Source organism: Aulostomus chinensis, chromosome 20 (genome assembly GCF_037954235.1).
Source record: "Aulostomus chinensis isolate RoL2024-O1b breed Wild chromosome 20, RoL_Achi_v1.0, whole genome shotgun sequence".
Lineage (NCBI taxonomy): Eukaryota > Metazoa > Chordata > Actinopteri > Syngnathiformes > Aulostomidae > Aulostomus > Aulostomus chinensis.
Genome location: NC_141339.1, coordinates 897,326 through 916,416, shown reverse-complemented (window position 1 = coordinate 916,416; position 19,091 = coordinate 897,326). Strand labels below are relative to the sequence as shown.

Here is a 19,091-nt window from a genome sequence, read left to right as displayed (position 1 = left end):
TTTCACAGCATATTATGCCATCTTGCACAAATCCCATTCACTGGCTTCTCTTTTGTGTGTGTCCTGAACGAGCCCCTTGGCGCACGTGGACCAACACGGCTCAGCGTGAGGTCACAGTCGATAGATGGAGTTTACGTTTACCTGATGAACTGAACTGTGTGTGTGTGCGTATGGGTGTGTGTGTGTGAGTGCGAGTGTGGCCGCAGGTCAGAATGATGAGAGTTCATGCCTGAGGTGGAACACCTCAGTGAGTTCTCCTCTTTAGCTTGTAGCTCTCCTGACATCAGCAGCTGCAGCAGCCGTCGGCAGCTGTGAATGGGTGATTGATTTAAACGTAAATTGTGCACATATTCAACATCCAAATATGTAAATTATATGTGTAAACTTACATGTCATGCATTTTGGACATGGTCAGGGCCTCCTTGCACCAAACGGAGTGCTAAGTGCCCAATGTGTATTTATAGAGCAGCTTTAAAAGGAGTATCAGCCACAGCCATGAACCACCTGGGTGGCGGTGAAGGGCAGGGCAACACTTAGCTTTAAAAGTATTCACGGATGCTGACATCAAGAGAAACATTACATTGTAATCTAACTACATTCAAATACTTGGTACATTTTTCACCAATTTTCATCCAAAGAAGCTGGTAAGTATGTAAGTAGGTGATATTTTATTTCTCAGAGAGTGCAGCACAGGTTACAGCGACAATCCCCGTCATACACAGAGATGTAAAAGCATGTTTAGCACCCTGTGACCATAACGGTGAAAAGTAAGACTTCATATTGTACTGACATGTAAAGGTTAGCACTCTAAAAGCGCAGACACCAGCAGGCTGGAGGTCTGGAGACCAGGAGGAGTCGGGCAGGTCATCTGTCTCATTCAGATTCAGATCAGCCATCCTGGCGGTCGGAGCAGACTTCATCAATGTTGAGTTGGGCCCGTGTTCTTTAGCAGGTGCATGTGAAGGCCGGCGCCTCTGCTGGGACCCAGAGGGCCGCTGAGGATTAGGATCAGTGCAGACTCAGTACTCTGAAGGCTGAAAGTGATAGTATGGCGCTGGAGAGGACTCTGCGGTAACAGTGATAAATGTTTTCACCAGGCCATCCGCCATTAGTGTCAGGGCAAGTTACAGCCACAAGAGCGGACAAACAGGAAATAGAGAAAGAATGGGTGTAAATAATTGATAAGGCTGACCGTGCACGATTCATATTCTGCAGCAGAGGATCAAAGAGCGAGGCTCCCAGTTTGACATTGAGCCCGAGCGCGGGAGTCAAAGCCATTACCTTCCCCTGCAGAGCTGCTGCTTGTGTTGCTATTAAAAATGCAATGCGTCCCCCCTTTGGTCTGCGCTAAAACTAGCTGGCACTCTTGGGCATTAACCAGCTGACTAATGGACGCGCTGGTGTTAGCCCAGCAATTACCCACAGTCGCACTAAGTAAAGTCAAGGCAGGTGGAAGCCATTTTGTTCCTGTCGATTCGATGAAGCTGTTCCGACTCTCCCAGGTATGACAGATTGCCTGTGTTGGACCTCTGGGTTCTTTTAGGTGCGATCAATATTTCAGAGGCTTCTTCTCCTGCATCGCCTCTCACAACAGCTCTGCCGACGATTATGAATGTTTGAATGAACGTTCCGGCCAATTAAAGTTTCATGGAATTTCACAGTTTTTCCGAGGACTGTTTATTTGAATATTACATTAGTGCTGCTGCTGTCCACAGCACGCAGGAACCTTGAATGCCGGAGCTGCTGCTTCCTTTATAAGAGAAAGTAAAACCGTGTCTGCTTTGTTTTATTCAGAGAATATCTTTCTGATGGCGAGCTGCCGTTGTCGGCATGATTTCTGCATCACCGCTGTGAGTGACTGCATGTATATCAAAGTGTGTTTTATTCATGACATTTAAAAATGTACTTCACCCTTCCATCTTCACCCACATCATCCATTCCAGTGTCTCGTTCATTATGGAGCAGCTAAATCCAGTAATTGCTTGTGAGCTGCGGCTGGCTGATTAGAGGGTCAGTCCATCAAGACTACTAAGACACATTCTCCTACTTCCCTCCCGGAGGTTTCACCATGTGCCAGTACAAATGGTCTCGTGCAGGTTCTCTGTATTTTTGTCCGAGACGTCCGGCAGTGGTCAGTTCCTCCATCAATGATCTCTAAGGGTAATGACCTCTGACCCCACACATCCGGGGAAACTCAAATCCAATAACAAGCAAAAGCTGTGTCCCCGATCAGTAGAATGCGGATTTCTGGGTCAGTGGTTAAGATAGAATTACCTGATGTGTCTCCAGACCCTTTGGATCCTTATGATCAATGAATAATGAACAAGTAGCAAATAAAGGAGGAGCTGTTCGGTCAACGGTCGTCTGCAGGGGACTACTTTCACCGGTGGAGGATTACATGTGATGCTCTGTGAGATGATCCAGCTAGACTCCTGTCCATGACATCGAGGAACTTCACTTAAACAGAAACAAACAAAACAGCATCTTGATTGTTTGAAACCCAGGTGAAAGAGTACTTACAGAGTACTACAAGATGTACTTCTATGAAAAAGGATACGCAGGCAGGACGAAATGCCGGGGGTCAAATATCAAATGCAGAGAGAGAGACAGAGCCGGCTCTCTCCTAATGAGTCAGCTGCAGCCAGCGAGCCTGGAAGCAGGGTGGGGGTGAACATGCCCCTGCCAGACTGACGGGGGGGATGTGGTTTAGTTGGTTGGGTTTTTTTGTTAAATCGGTGCATCACATGATCCAAAGGGGTCAGAAGGCTTTGTCATGTTTTCATTCATCAATTAGAGACTCAGTCAGCCTTTTAAAACCTGGACTATTGGACTGAACTGATCTCCATCCCTAAATGCTGCATGAGTCACATGATCCCTGCGTCACTGGCTGATGTTCATGTGAACTGGGAACACTGGGATTCATGAGGAAATCGAGACACTCGTCCTCTGAGTGCAGTCTTTAACCGCGCACCAATCTGGCGAGCGTAACAAAGGGTGGGCAGTGGTCTGGCCCTGGGCCGGTCCACATGTCAGTACGTTCTGTACTCGCAGAAGTGAGTCACAGCAAAGGCCAGCACACACAAAGCTCCCGTCAACGGCCCCCAAACATCCTGGCCTTTAGCAAATGTCTGACTCCAGAGCTGCTGATGCGCACGCGAAGCGACAGCCACAAATCACTGCCTGCTCTCCGAGTTACCGCCGTCAATTACTGACGATGAACGGCTTTGGCACAGTGAAGGCCAGGTGCATCACTCCGCCGGCACTCACATTGCCTTTGCTCCTCCGCTCTATTGATTCCACTCCTGCGATGGCCCCTGACCGCCAGAGCTAAGTTGAGAGCTGATGTCAGATGAAAGGGGGTGTAACCTGAACCCCCACCCAGGGACACGTTCTCATTCTTGATATCAGATCTTCCTTCCTCCAACTGAGACTTTTTATAGATGCAGCGGAGTCATCTCGCTACAACTACTCGGCACTCGTGCCACGTTTCACTCAAAACTTTGACTGAAATGTGATATCTTCTTTGTGGGGGTGGGGGTGGGTGGGGGGTCCCAGTTAATAATAATAATACGCTGTGACCTTAAAGGGCCGTCACTTCGTCTTCTCTCAGAGAGAGAGACACCTTTATCAGTTTCTTTCTGTCATCTCACCTCCATGAAATGGCGTCCAGGTCCCTGAGCAGAATGAGTGTTGGGAGAGCTGGGGGCAGGGGGCAGGGGGCAGGGGGGCGGGGGGCAGGGGGACGGGGGGCAGGGGGACGGGGTCTCTGCTCTATTATCAGCCCCCGTCTGCAGGATCGCTCCCCTTGACTCATTCTCTCTTCTTCACTCAGCGGGGCTCCTCCGTGTGTTGGAGCCATTGATCGGCTCTGAATTGGATTGCGGCGGACCTGATTACTGATGCCAGTGTGTGCCGGGTCACGTGGGACTGCTGGGAGTTCCTCATGCCAGTACTGGCCGCCCTGTTCTGGGGGGTGTCAGTCTTTGTTCCACCGAGCGTGAACACGCCAACACATACAAACTAAAAGACACACAAACAAACTATTGGTGTGGTGTTGTTCTGTTCCTGTAGTGGTGTTTGTGATATGCATTGAGTGTGTGTGTGTGTGTGTGTGTGTGTGGGGGGGGGGGGGTGTTTAAATGTAGATTCACGTGGTTCCATCCTGTGACTTTGTGTTTGCATCTGCGTGTGTGTCTGTTTGTCCTGCACATCATTTGTTTATTCCTGGAAAAGCGGCCATCATCTTTTTCACTAAGAGAACAATTGCCATTTTCCCACTTTGCTTTGCTCGGGAGACAATGAAGTGCCTTCCCACCTCGCAAGCGACAGGCCAATAAAAAACGTAATTGGATCTGTCAGTCAAACATTGCTGCAGCGTGCGGGGGTGGGCGGGCAGGTGGGCGGGAGGGCGGAGGTGGAGGTGGAAGTGAGCTGGACAACAGAGAAGGAGCTTTGCTGCCGTAGCACAACCACACAGTTCGCCTGGGCACCCAGAGGCTCTCTGCAGCGGCTGCTGAGCTCTACAATGGTCGTGTTTGTTGTTTGTAGCAGGGCCGCGGGGTGGGGGGGCGATCTGTCTTTGTTTGTAGGTATTAGTGGGTTGCTGATGTGGCTTTGATGCGACTACACAGGAGGACCGAGGCTGCCAGAGCCTCTGAAGGTCAGGGAGGCTCCGCGAGTGCTGCTGATGACTGCGTCTGTGTGCAGAGCCTCAGACGAGTGCTGCTGATGGCAGGGAAGCTGCTGTCATTAGTCAGCGGGGCCACGAGGAGACAGAGCCCAACGTCAGCCTCTCACACCAAATCATCAGCGTGTGCGTGTGCGTACACGCGCATACGCTCACCTTAACCTGTCTCGATGCTGCACTCGAACACATATGCTTCTAATGTAAGTGACGATCTGTTTCCCTCCGTTTTAATGACAACTACTCAAATTAAGAGGCCATTTACGGCCTCGCTGCTGAGACATTAAGTGCACATTCAGATTCCGTGCTGTTCTGACACTGGCAGCCCTGCCCCGGCTTTTAGCAGATGGCTTTCCTGTGTCTTTGGTGACATTCTTTTTCCATTAATAGCAGAGCTGGAGATTGTTAGAGAGGAGAGGTGTTCTGTTCTTTCTGGCTTCATGGTCTCAAGTACACCGCAGTGCTGTTTCTACCTGTGCTAGTGAGGCACTGACAGAAGTGCAGGTCCTCAAGCTCGCCAGGGCAGGATATGATGTATGTATACGATGACAATAGGAACAATAAGAATGCGCAGAACTTGTGTAGCACTGAAAGACTCAGACACCTTACATGAAAATGTAAAAGTTAGCAGGTAGAATTGCAAGCTCTTTTGAAGAGGTGTGTTTTGAGGAGTGGGGGTAGTGGACACATTCTCACACACACCAACACATCGGGACAAACAGCTGCTCTGGTACCAGTGTCTCAGTGTCCCACAGACGTTTGGTCCCAGCCTGACGACGAACTCAGGAGGTCTCACTGCTCGTGCATTCATCCGTCCACACCACAGCTGACTCAGGTGATGTGGTTCCACGTCGCACCATCACATTCCTCCATGATATACGAGGAAGTAGAGCACAATGGACTCCATCAAGTTTAAGTCGGCCTCATTAAACGATCCTCTCTGATGGTGAGAACCTTTCGCGGTGAGTAGAGGTCAGCAGGTTGAGGTATTATGTCATTTAAACTGGAGCGATGCTGCCGTGCTTCCACGTGGTTGAGCACTGATAAGTTCACTTTGACATTATCAGCGCCTGCATTGCCGGCCGGCGTCTCAGTTAACGCCATGTGTCCGCCCCGCGTGCAGGCCCTCCTCATTTGGGTTTGTGGTGAGAAGCAGTCCCTGTGCTGGCAGCTTTTCTAAAGTAGGTAATTACACTGAGAGATTCCCTGTGGGGGATTAAAACAAATGACACAGAAAACACAGCCCTTCCCCATCGTTACTCTCAAGCCACCCGCCCCCCCGCTCTCAAACTTTTTGCTTGTAACGCCTCCATGCCCATGAATACACAAGCAGTCACAATAAAACACGCTGGCAGCTCATGAAAATTAGTGGCGTCTGAGGGAGCGGAGTCAGGGAACGATGGGGCGGGATCACGATTTATGGACACGCTATAACTGGTTTAGCATTAGCAGCAAAACAAAACATATGGTATTCATACAGTTTGTAAAGACGGCAGCAGAAAAGGCATCTGTCCTGCCAGTCTGGCAGTGACAGGCTGCAGGGAGCATTACTCATCATTACAATCTCTGCTGGCAGCCTATTTTCATCACATTAGGGTGGTATAATGAAGCGTAGCGCACCGGCGTCCTCAGGTTCGGAGCGGCTCTCGGCCCGGGGCACTCATTCAGGTCGCTGTATTGAACTTTTTACCGTTAGTTTATTGTATAATTAATTGATTAGCGCACAGCCGCAGCTGAGGAGGCGTGGTTACTGCAGAAGTTCATGTTCTGGCTTCAACTCTGAGTCTCTGTACAGAAGCTGTGAGCGCCAGGTAGATCACACCTGTCTCCCTCTTCTCTCTGTGTCGTCCCCAGGAGCAATCGAAAGTAGGTGTGACTTTCAACATCGGCACCGTGGACATCAGCGTGAGGGAGACGACGACGGCGGTAAACGACGGCAAGTACCATTTGGTTCGATTCACCAGGAACGGAGGCAACGCCACCCTGCAGGTGGACAACTGGCCAATCAATGAGCACTTCCCCACAGGTAACGTCACTCCTGCTGGCAGTGCGGTGACTTCTCCCTGAATTAGTCTTGAACTGGACACCACCTTGTTGTGGCATCTAAGGGCGTTAGCGTTAGCATGTCGTAGCCCCTGAAACACCCGTGACCGCTCCACTTCCTCGCCCTCTATTATTTACTGTAACACAACGAGCTGCTGCGTGTCCACCGCCATTGTTCGAAGTATGTGAAGAAACTCAGTCCAGCATAGAGGCGCTGCCGCCATCTCACGCTTCCAGCGTGAGTGCAGTGTAACCCAGCCGCTCCAGCTGGCGAATATGAACACTCGTGCTGGTGTGGAGCTGACCGTTAGTGACGGACCGTTACTGGCCTGAGGAGACGCGGTGTCACCAGCTGGCGCCAGCCTCTCCGCCATGCCTCCCCCCTGGGCCCGTAGGAGGGGGATCGCTAGCTTTTGTCCTGAACCTGAGGAAGAATCTGACGAGCTGTGGCCTGGTCATTTCAGGAAAGTGAGGTTGGGTTGGTGGGCGGCGGGAGGGAGATGGAGCTGCTGCCTGGCCGTATCTCTCTTCCCCAGGTCAGCAGCAGCAGCACAGCAGCAGAATCCAAATGGGGTCATCAAACACAGCTCGGCTGTTCAGAGGCTCAGACACTCGCTTGGGTTTGAACAGAGATGTGACACTCAGGGAGAGAGAGAGTGTGTGGGGGGGGTCCTCTGTCCATCTATCGGTCCTTCACTCTCTGGTGTCTGATTTGTGTGTCCATGCCAGACACTTTAGAGGAGGCTACCTTTGTTTCCTGGCTCCCTGGTAGCCAAACCCACTCCACTTGGGTCGAAATAAGAAGTCAAGACGAGAAGTGGCTGGGAACCTCCAGCACAACTGGACAGAAACAGATGTTGAGTATAAACTGAGGTGTGAAGATGCGGAGACTGTGTTCCATCACACGGATGTGAAGCGACCGTCAACACAACTGTGTATCACGCTGGCGAAGATTGCTCATTTTCCACACAGCAGAAGGCAGAAGGGAAAACAGAGAGGAAATGCTGACGCTAACCAACGTTAAGGAGCAAACAAATAGGAGTTGATCCCTTTCACTGCTCAGGCCCGTCTCCACACGCCGACAGCGTGCTCCTGGTCGCATGCCTGGCGGAGGACAGCGCAGCAGCCTCTCCTGGCGTGACCTGGCACGCTGCTGCAGTTTGGTTCAATGCCACACAGGTGATGCTAATCTCTTCTGTCGCTGGCGTTCTTTTGCCATTGGCTGTCTTTCGCATTTCTTTGACCATATAAAGTTAGACGGGTTTCATAACTGCATCTCAGCCGCACTAATGGAGGGAAAGACTGAGGAACTTTAGAACTTGGTGCCTTCATGCACGTTAGCGCTGGTGATGGAGGCAGGACTGCTGCTCCGCCTCCAACGGGCAGCACCTTGGTCCTGACCGCACGCTGCCGTCTGTGTCAGCGCTCTCTGGTTGTCTCGGTCAGGGACGCAGACCTCTTGGGAGTCCTTCTGAGGGATCCAGTTCAGGTTTGTTCCTTTTCTCTCTGCCTCCTTTGTCTCGGCTCTGACCATCGACTGCATGGTGATTCCTTTTCTCCTGCACAGGTAATTTGCCAGGTAGCCTTTGATAGTCGCTCGATGATGATTGATTTTGTTCCGGCGCTCCGTGTACAGGCATTGTCATCTCATGAGTAATTACATGTTAGGGTGCCGACTCATCGACTGCCTTCTCACACTCCTGATACTTAACTTGAAGGCAGCAGTCGCCGCGAGGCTCTCAGGCAGCTCAATAAACAGTGAAGGGATCTGGCCATGCACCCCCCCACCAGGAAGAGGTGAGGACAAAGGTGATTGCTTGTCACTGAAAGCTGCTTACAAAATAGCCTGGGGGAGGGGACGGCCACCTCAGCAGCCATGTCTGCAAAGTCGGCGCATCAAAGTGAATGAGAGTCCGTTTCTGATGGCAGCAGGCGTCCCGTCGGCCTGGCGCTCGGTCACGAGTTGCTCCTTGTAGAGGTTTGGTGTTCGTTTAGGAGTTTGTGACAGGTCGAGTATTTATCAGAGATCTACACAGTACCTAGAGAGTACTCAGTACCTAGAGGGTACACAGTACCTAGAGGGTACACAGTACCTAGAGAGTACACAGTACCTAGAGGGTACTCAGTACCTAGAGGGTACACAGTACCTAGAGAGTACTCAGTACCTAGAGGGTACTCAGTACCTAGAGAGTACTCAGTACCTAGAGAGTACACAGTACCTAGAGGGTACACAGTACCTAGAGAGTACACAGTACCTAGAGAGTACACAGTACCTAGAGGGTACTCAGTACCTAGAGGGTACACAGTACCTAGAGAGTACTCAGTACCTAGAGGGTACACAGTACCTAGAGAGTACACAGTACCTAGAGAGTACACAGTACCTAGAGGGTACACAGTACCTAGAGGGTACACAGTACCTAGAGAGTACACAGTACCTAGAGAGTACTCAGTACCTAGAGAGTACTCAGTACCTAGAGAGTACACAGTACCTAGAGAGTACTCAGTACCTAGAGAGTACACAGTACCTAGAGGGTACACAGTACCTAGAGGGTACACAGTACCTAGAGAGTACTCAGTACCTAGAGGGTACACAGTACCTAGAGAGTACACAGTACCTAGAGGGTACACAGTACCTAGAGAGTACTCAGTACCTAGAGGGTACACAGTACCTAGAGAGTACACAGTACCTAGAGGGTACACAGTACCTAGAGAGTACACAGTACCTACAGAGGACAGGGTACCTACAGGGTACACAGTACCTACTGAGTACATAGTTCCTACAGAGTACACAGTATCTAGAGGGTACACAGTACCTAGAGGGTACACAGTACCTAGAGAGTACACAGTACCTAGAGAGTACACAGTACCTAGAGGGTACACAGTACCTAGAGAGTACACAGTACCTAGAGAGTACTCAGTACCTAGAGGGTACAAAGTACCTACAGAGGACACAGTACCTAGAGAGTACACAGTACCTTGAGAGTACACAGTACCTAGAGGGTACACAGTACCTAGAGGGTACACAGTACCTAGAGGGTACATAGTTCCTACAGAGGACACAGTACCTAGAGAGTACACAGTACCTAGAGGGTACACAGTACCTAGAGAGTACACAGTACCTAGAGAGTACACAGTACCTAGAGAGTACACAGTACCTAGAGGGTACACAGTACCTAGAGAGTACACAGTACCTAGAGGGTACACAGTACCTAGAGAGTACACAGTACCTAGAGGGTACACAGTACCTAGAGAGTACTCAGTACCTAGAGGGTACACAGTACCCACAGAGTACACAGTACCTAGAGGGTACACAGTACCTAGAGGGTACGCAGTACCTACAGAGTACATAGTTCCAACAGAGGACACAGTACCTAGAGAGTACACAGTACCTAGAGAGTACACAGTACCTAGAGGGTACACAGTACCTACAGAGTACACAGTACCTACAGAGTACACAGTACCTAGAGGGTACGCAGTACCTACAGAGTACATAGTTCCTACAGAGGACACAGTACCTAGAGAGTACACAGTACCTAGAGGGTACACAGTACCTACAGAGTACACAGTACCTAGAGGGTACACAGTACCTAGAGAGTACATAGTTCCTACAGAGGACAGGGTACCTAGAGGGTACACAGTACCTACAGAGTACATAGTTCCTACAGAGGACACAGTATCTAGAGGGTACACAGTACCTAGAGGGTACACAGTACCTAGAGAGTACGCAGTACCTACAGGGTACACAGTACCTAGAGGGTACACAGTACCTACAGAGTACATAGTTCCTACAGAGGACACAGTGCCTAGAGAGTACACAGTACCTAGAGAGTACACGGTACCTACAGGGTACACAGTACCTACTGAGTACATAGTTCCTACAGAGTACACAGTATCTAGAGGGTACACAGTACCTAGAGGGTACACAGTACCTACAGGGTACACGGTCCCTAAGAGTACATAGTTCCTACTGAGGACACAGTACCTAGAGAGAACATAGTTCCTACAGAGTACACAGTACCTACAGAATACATAGTTCCTACAGAGTACACAGTACCTAGAGAGTACATAGTTCCTACAGAGTACACAGTACCTAGAGTGTACACAGTACCTACATAGTACATAGTTCCTACAGAGTACACAGTACCTACAGAGTACATAGTTCCTACAGAGTACACAGTACCTAGAGTGTACAAAGTACCTACAGAGTACATAGTTCCTACAGAGTCCACAGTACCTAGAGGGTACACAGTACCTACAGAGTACATAGTACCTATAGAGTACACAGTATCTAGAGGGTGCACAGTACCTACAGAGTACATAGTTCCTACAGAGTACACAGTACCTAGAGGGTGCACAGTACCTACAGAGTACATAGTTCCTACAGAGTACACAGTACCTAGAGGGTGCACAGTACCTACAGAGTACATAGTTCCTACAGAGTACACAGTACCTAGAGGATACACAGTACCTACAGAGTACATAGTTCCTACAGGGTACACAGTAACTGGAGGGTACACAGTACCTAGAGGGTGCACAGTACCTACAGAGTACATAGTTCCTACAGAGTACACAGTACCTAGAGGGTACACAGTACCTCGAGGGTACACAGTACCTAGAGGGTACACGGTCCCTAAGAGTACATAGTTCCTACTGAGGACACAGTACCGAGAGAGTACATAGTTCCTACAGAGTACACAGTACCTACAGAATACATAGTTCCTACAGAGTACACAGTACCTAGAGAGTACATAGTTCCTACAGAGTACACAGTACCTAGAGTGTACACAGTACCTACATAGTACATAGTTCCTACAGAGTACACAGTACCTACAGAGTACATAGTTCCTACAGAGTACACAGTACCTAGAGTGTACACAGTACCTACAGAGTACATAGTTCCTACAGAGTCCACAGTACCTAGAGGGTACACAGTACCTACAGAGTACATAGTACCTATAGAGTACACAGTATCTAGAGGGTGCACAGTACCTACAGAGTACATAGTTCCTACAGAGTACACAGTACCTAGAGGGTGCACAGTACCTACAGAGTACATAGTTCCTACAGAGTACACAGTACCTAGAGGGTGCACAGTACCTACAGAGTACATAGTTCCTACAGAGTACACAGTACCTAGAGGGTGCACAGTACCTACAGAGTACATAGTTCCTACAGAGTACACAGTACCTAGAGGATACACAGTACCTACAGAGTACATAGTTCCTACAGGTTACACAGTAACTAGAGGGTACACAGTACCTACAGAGTACATAGTTCCTACAGAGTACACAGTACCTAGAGGGTACACAGTACCTACAGAGTACATAGTTCCTACAGAGTACACAGTACCTAGAGGATACACAGTACCTACAGAGTACATAGTTCCTACAGGGTACACAGTAACTGGAGGGTACACAGTACCTAGAGGGTGCACAGTACCTACAGAGTACATAGTTCCTACAGAGTACACAGTACCTAGAGGGTGCACAGTACCTACAGAGTACACAGTACCTAGAGAGTACACAGTACCTACAGAGTACATAGTTCCTACAGAGTACACAGTACCTAGAGGGTGCACAGTACCTACAGAGTACATAATTCCTACAGAGTACACAGTACCTAGAGGGTACACAGTACCTACAGAGTACATAGTTCCTACAGAGTACACAGTACCTAGAGGGTACACAGTACCTAGAGGGTACACAGTACCTACAGAGTACATAGTTCTTACAGAGTACACAGTACCTAGAGAGTACACAGTACCTAGAGGGTACACAGTACCTACAGAGTACATAGTTCCTACAGAGTACACAGTACCTAGAGGGTGCACAGTACCTACAGAGTACATAATTCCTACAGAGTACACAGTACCTAGAGGGTACACAGTACCTACAGAGTACATAGTTCCTACAGAGTACACAGTACCTAGAGGGTACACAGTACCTAGAGGGTACACAGTACCTACAGAGTACATAGTTCTTACAGAGTACACAGTACCTAGAGAGTACACAGTACCTAGAGGGTACACAGTACCTACAGAGTACATAGTTCCTACAGAGTACATAGTACCTAGAGGGTACACAGTACCTACAGAGTACACAGTACCTAGAGGGTACACAGTACCTACAGAGTACATAGTTCTTACAGAGTACACAGTACCTAGAGAGTACACAGTACCTAGAGGGTACACAGTACCTACAGAGTACACAGTACCTAGAGGGTACACAGTACCTACAGAGTACATAGTTCCTACAGGGTACACAGTACCTAGAGGGTACACAGTATACTCAGTATCTACAGAGGGACCCATCCTTGAGCGCCACCACTGATGCCGCTCCTCCATGTTGGGGTCGTGTGTTCTCACAGCTGCAGAGCGACACCTAGGAATCCTGCACCTGAACCAGATGTTGGTTCACTAAGATGAAATGATAGTCCATCTGTGGCCGAGCGGGAGGAACGTCACATGACCACGCAGGTCGGAGGGCCAATCACATACCACAGCCTAAGGAATTATTTGATGTCAAGTGATTCTGGAGAGCGACAGCAACACATGCCAGTGACCAAGGATTTACTCAGATCCAGTGAAGGAGACAGGAGCCGCCGGGCGCTTGTCTGCCCCGGTGCTGGGAGGCCGCCATCTTCCCACATCAGCTTTGACTCCAATTCTACCAACGGCCATCGCCAAGACACCAAGAGGTGACGAATGAGAACTTTACAGCTGACAATATTGTAGAGGAACGCAGGGCTGATCTGACCCAGTGATCCGGTCTTCTCCAAACCAGTCCCATCGTGCGTCATCGTGTGTGTTCCTTCCTCTAATTATTCTCCTCCCTCCAACAGATCTGGATTCTTTCTTGTCCTCAAATTCCTCTTCATCCGTGCTCCTCTTCCTCTCCCAGTCACCAGGGCCGTGCAGCTCTCCCTCCATTCCTCTGTTCTGTGGACTTTTGTGACAAGCCACATTACTGCAGGGGCTTGTCTTTGTTTAGCGAGAGGGTTCCACTTTCCTTATATAACCCTCCAAATCCCTTAACTCTGATTTTGGATCACATGATCATCTTGCGTGAGTTTGGATCTTTGAATCAAAGAATTGCTTGACCAAGCCAGGCGGAAATTGTGCATCACACTTAGTCAGAGCTGGCTGAGGTTCAGCCGTTGTCTCAGATGAGTGACCATTCGCCTAACTGTGCCTGGGGGGGATGAGAAAGTGTGTGTGTGTGTGTGTGTGTGTGTGTGTGCGCGCGTGCGCTCCATAATCAGTTGTGGGGGCTTGGTCGTACCAACAATTGGCCCTGTGTTCAGCAACATGGAAACACAGACCTTCGTCCGTCCACTCATGCTCACGATGCTCCAGCCTCAGCTTCCTTAAACAGGCACAGTGAGCTGCACCGTCTCAACATATCTGCCTATCTTTGTTTTCAAATTTACACAAAGCCGTATTCCTTGGGAGCAAGATAAAAGCCCACGCGTCCCCCGGGCCAAGCGCGATTAGCCCTATCTCAGACACAATCGCTGTCGTGCTCAGAACTCAAACTAAGACGAGCGTAGAAGCCACCAGGCAAATTCATCCTTTCAACATGATGATCGCTTTCAGAGCGACCTGAGAGATGATGAATTTACTGTCTGGTCTGCCTGAGAGAGGAGAGAGACAGAGGGACTGAGTAAATAGTCACAGAGGGTGTGTGGAGGTGCAGGATCGAGGAGGACGAAGAGGTGACATAAAATTCAGAGAGGTGGAGAGAAAGAGAAAGGGAACGTAGATGAATGATAACTGTAGCTGAAGAAGGACGACGTAGGTGAGATGAGTGAGGAGGGCTGGAGAGAGACGGAGGACAGCAGGAGGTAGATGAAGGAGCAGAGGATGGAGGGAGGGAGGCAGGGATGCATGGCAGGCAGAGGAGCAGCACAATAGAAAGTGTGGTGGATGGATGAATAGCCAGCAAGAGAGAAGAGAGGCGGAGATGGAAGTGAAGTGTAGATTGGAGAGGAGGTGGACGGTGCGGCGGCAGTCGAGCTGTTGGAAGATGATTTCTGGACGAGACCGCGGTGCAGCGAACGTACTCATCTTCCCCCGGAATGGAGAAAATGCCAGGAGCCTGTGACAGTAGCCATTTTCACAGTTTTGATGCTCTCTCAGCGCGGCTCGTGTGATGGAGCCCCAGTGAGATCGGTCTGGCAAGCAGACGGATCAGAACCGAGCGACGAAGCAGCAGACGGCTGTTGCTGTGCCAGTTTATTGAAACTCCCACAAAAGGGAAACATTAAGACGTTGGATTGATATACATATATGTACATATATATGTATATTATGTATATATGTACATATATATGTACATATATATGTACATATATACGTATATTATGTATATATGTACATATATACATAATATACGTATATATGTACATATATACATAATATACGTATATATGTACATATATACATAATATACATATATATGTACATATATATGTACATATATATGTACATATATATGTACATATATATGTACATATATATGTACATATATACGTATATATGTATATATGTACATATATGTACATATATATGTACATATATACGTATATTATGTATATATGTATATATGTATATATATATATATATATATATATATATATATATATATGTACATATATACATATCATATGTCTCAAATGACCTCAAAATGACCCTAACGACCATTTCACATACTTCCTGTGACATCACCATGGTTACATACAATCATTCATTTGATGTGTTTATAGGATGGTAGGTTTTTTTGTGTGGACCCAGAAAGCACCCTATGAATTATGAGCTAATTATGAGCACTTCTGAAAGCTCGAGGGAAAACTCTTCCCTGGGAACCAGCCTGGACTTTGCATTGGAGCAAAAACAGAAAAAAGTCTTGGAGGCAGAGTGATTTTATAATAAACAATAGTCTCTTATTGGCAAGGTCGTCCATTCTGGAGTCACCTTTAGAAAGTGAATATCAAATTGACAAACTAGAGAGATTTTTCTCATTAGTTGCACAATTAGCTTGTGGTGTATTCATTACAGGAGCGCTGTCACCTCATTAATCACCTGAGAGCGCGCTCGGCCCTTCGCCTCACTCACACTTACATTTCACTCTGGCCAACAGAATCGACATCGTTAGGAGAGTCAGAAAAGTAGTGGCAGTTCTAAGCTGCTCCTCAAACCTGGAACAGCTCTGTGTGTCCCAGCACGACCACCGTCCCTCCCTCTGTCTGGCTGCTCCAGATCAAAGGTAGGGGGACTGAGTCCTGCTAGTAGCTGATTAACCTGCTGGCGCCCGCAGACGCCCCCGCCGGCTTCCTCGCAGCCGTGTCCAGGCCGTCCCAGCTGGCCCTCACATGGCTCCGAGTCAAAGGGTAGAGAGAAAGAAAGGAACAATGGAGAGATGAAGACCTGTGACGTGAAATCGCGTGCATTCGTCAGCGTTTGAACAAGGATTCAGGGTGCAATGATACACTCTTGGTGTCTGAACCACTGACCAGAACCTGTGAGTGTGTGTGTGTGAGTGTGTGTGAGAGTGTGCGTGTGTGAGTGTGTGTGTAGACAAAGATCAATCATGTGAAAGAACCCCAGCAGCCATACTTGACCCATTTTCAAAAGTCTTTCTCTCACAATTACGAAGCCTCGCCCTTCTCGTCGTTACTGAGCAGCAGCGGGGCGCCAGCGCCGTGTTTCCTCCCACCTGAGTACCCAGTGACATCATGGTGCCATTCATGATTCTACACAGGCTTCACATTCCTCTGAGTCTTTGAACTCAGAGCTCCACATCTCCTTTCTCAGCAGTTCCCCGCCAAGGGAACGCTTCTGTGATCGTCAGACAAAGTATTGCATCCTGGCGTATGCGGCACACCCGTACGTATCACGCCACGCTCCCGCTTCAGAGCAGCATATTAATACCTGGTAGCTGCAGCGGTCTCCGAGGAGAGGGACGTAGCAGCTGGGTAGCGCTTTCTAGCCCGAAAGCCTCCCACCATGTCCGTAATGATCTCATTTGTATGCATTGTCCTTTTCAAATCCTTCCCTCTGTGGGACCCCCGCCCCCAGTAATACCGCAGTACTTCAACGCCCCCCCTACAAAGCGGCTACACAGCTCCATCCCTCCACGCGCTCCGTTGTTTGGCCCAGGATGTGCAGCAGCAGGTGGTGTCCAATGAGAGAGGGTGTACCTGTGTGACCACCTGGTGCTCCTGTTCTTGCCTGAACGGATCGCATGACGAGGGTGTGATGTGTGTCTAACCATTCTTCCAGGTTGACTGCTATGCTTCTGAATCATGGATTGTTTATACATTTGATGCAGAGTTCTCCATAAATATGATTCCAGCGTTTAAACTCCTCATAAAGCTTTCATAAATTCTCCTAAACAAAGATAAAACTCGTTCTAAACCTCTGTATAAATGTGTGATGTCTATTGCCCACTGTTTCAAGCTGTTTGTTAAACTTTCAAACTTCAAAGGCAACAGCGACATTGAGCGCTATCAAATGGCAAATAAGAAAATCCCGTTCAAATATACCCGGCCAGTAGAAGATTGGCTTCAGGAGAAAGGTAAATATTCTTCTAAAACTTCCAGAATGTTTCTTTTATTTCCTGTCATTTCATTGGCTTGTTCCCCTCCGACCTCTGAGAATGATGAACCATTCCTTAAACCCCTTAAAAACACGTAAAACAGAGCGACCTTGTCCTTCATTTCTTTGTCAGTTTCTTCAGTTCTCATCCCCGTTTTTCATCTCCATCTTTTTAAATTTTGTTGAGTCATGGTGTCCAGTTAAAGGGACTGGGAAGAGATTTCACAGAAACATCAGCCACTCTGATCTCGGCAGGTTTATTTACGCTGCAACAGTGTCCCAATTAGCTGGCTTGGCTCAAATCCTCTGCAATGTTTGAGGACAAACTAATCAGTGGGCACGTGTCCCTGAAGTCTTTGTCAGCAGCAGGTGCTTTTCCCTGCTGTAACGTCTCTGATTGTAGCTGCACACATCACACGCGATCAGACCCTCACCCGTTTGGGGAGGGAGTGTTAATTGGAGCCTTTTTGACGGCAGAACGTCAGCCTGAGATTGTGGAGGCGACTCAATCATTCCTGGCAATCAGCAGCAATCTGGGCCTCATAATAAGGTTTCTTACTCAACATAATACCGTCATAAACTGCATTTAAAGTTCAATGCACATGAACATCTTAACCTGATCATAAAGTCCCTTTAACAATTACTAAACCACAAACAGGCCGGGAGAATGCCATTCCTGCTGCATGCATGACTCCACATGTGCCGCTTCATTTTCACCCCTGTGATCCGACCGTGGTGCCCCGTCATCCCACGTCCTGTGGAGCAGAAGTGTGCCAGTGCTGCAAATGGAACAATGCTGCATTATTCAAATGAGATGTTTAATTATGATTCCTGTCCAGCGGAAGTTTGGTGTGTTTTCATTTCATCATTAATGCATGAGCTGTGTGTTTTGACAATGATATTTAAGCGTAGCGGGATGAAATCCACCATGACGTGCAGCCAGTGTGTGTTGCTCATCCGTTATCATAATATGCCAAAGCTTGTGTCCCTACTTATTAATCACTTTACTGCATGATGTCACTGTTGTGTGGAGAGAATATGAAGAGTGTGTGCAACATGTTAGCTGAAGTATTTTCACACCTGCATGTGCTCTTTCTCACAAGACGGCTGCTAGAGCGTCCGCTGTTCTCAGCCTGGCAGCCTCGTCCGGAGGGTCTTTTCCTGCTAAGTCAAAGGGACAAAGGCCCCCGCAGTAGATGCATGTGATTAGAGCTGCAGGCTCTTAAAAGATGAGGATGGTGGAGCTGGTGAGAGCTGATGAGCAGCTGTTGTCAAGCAGCCTTAGCAGGCTGCAGAGACAGTGGAGCACGCTAGTAGGGTTTCTGTGACAACGTCCTCTGTTACATCAGATCCTCATCAGCTTACTACCCCCCTCCTTCCCCCTCCTTCCCCCGCACCAGGGCGGCAGCTGACAATCTTCAACACCCAGGCGACCATCTCCATCGGTGGCAACGACAGGAAGAGGCCCTATCAGGGCCAGCTCTCTGGCCTGTACTACAACGGTCTCAAAGTCCTCAACATGGCTGCCGAAGGTCACGCCAACATCAAGGTGAATGGCAGCGTGCGGTTGGTTGGCGATGTGCCGGCCAGCAGGGGCGCAGCACGCACCACCACCTCAGTGCCACCAGAGATGTCCACCACCTTCATCGAGACCACAACCACTCTGTCAACCACCACCACTCGCAAGCAGCGCTCTCCACCCACCATCCAGGTAAGGTCCCGGGGGTGGGAGGTCCGTCTGAGGGTTGTCTAACTCCTCCTCCTGACTTC

The 19,091-nt window shown here is 48.8% G+C and overlaps 1 protein-coding gene across 12 annotated transcripts in view; it reads left to right on the top strand.

The window, feature by feature from the left end:
* Positions 1 to 19,091, top strand: part of nrxn3b (neurexin 3b) — a 290,168-nt gene that overhangs the window by 235,832 nt on the left and 35,245 nt on the right. For 11 of the 12 annotated variants that reach the window (XR_015110558.1, XR_015110557.1, XM_086189007.1 and 8 more), the window contains 3 exons: positions 6,539 to 6,710; positions 17,212 to 17,301; positions 18,722 to 19,032. Coding sequence is in view for 10 of the 12 variants with exons in the window: in XM_086189007.1 (XP_086045133.1) it covers positions 6,539 to 6,710; positions 17,212 to 17,301; positions 18,722 to 19,032 (573 nt within the window). In the remaining 2 variants the exon portion in view is untranslated. The remainder of the gene's footprint in view (positions 1 to 6,538; positions 6,711 to 17,211; positions 17,302 to 18,721; positions 19,033 to 19,091) is intronic. The other variant, XM_086189009.1, reaches the window with a different exon arrangement.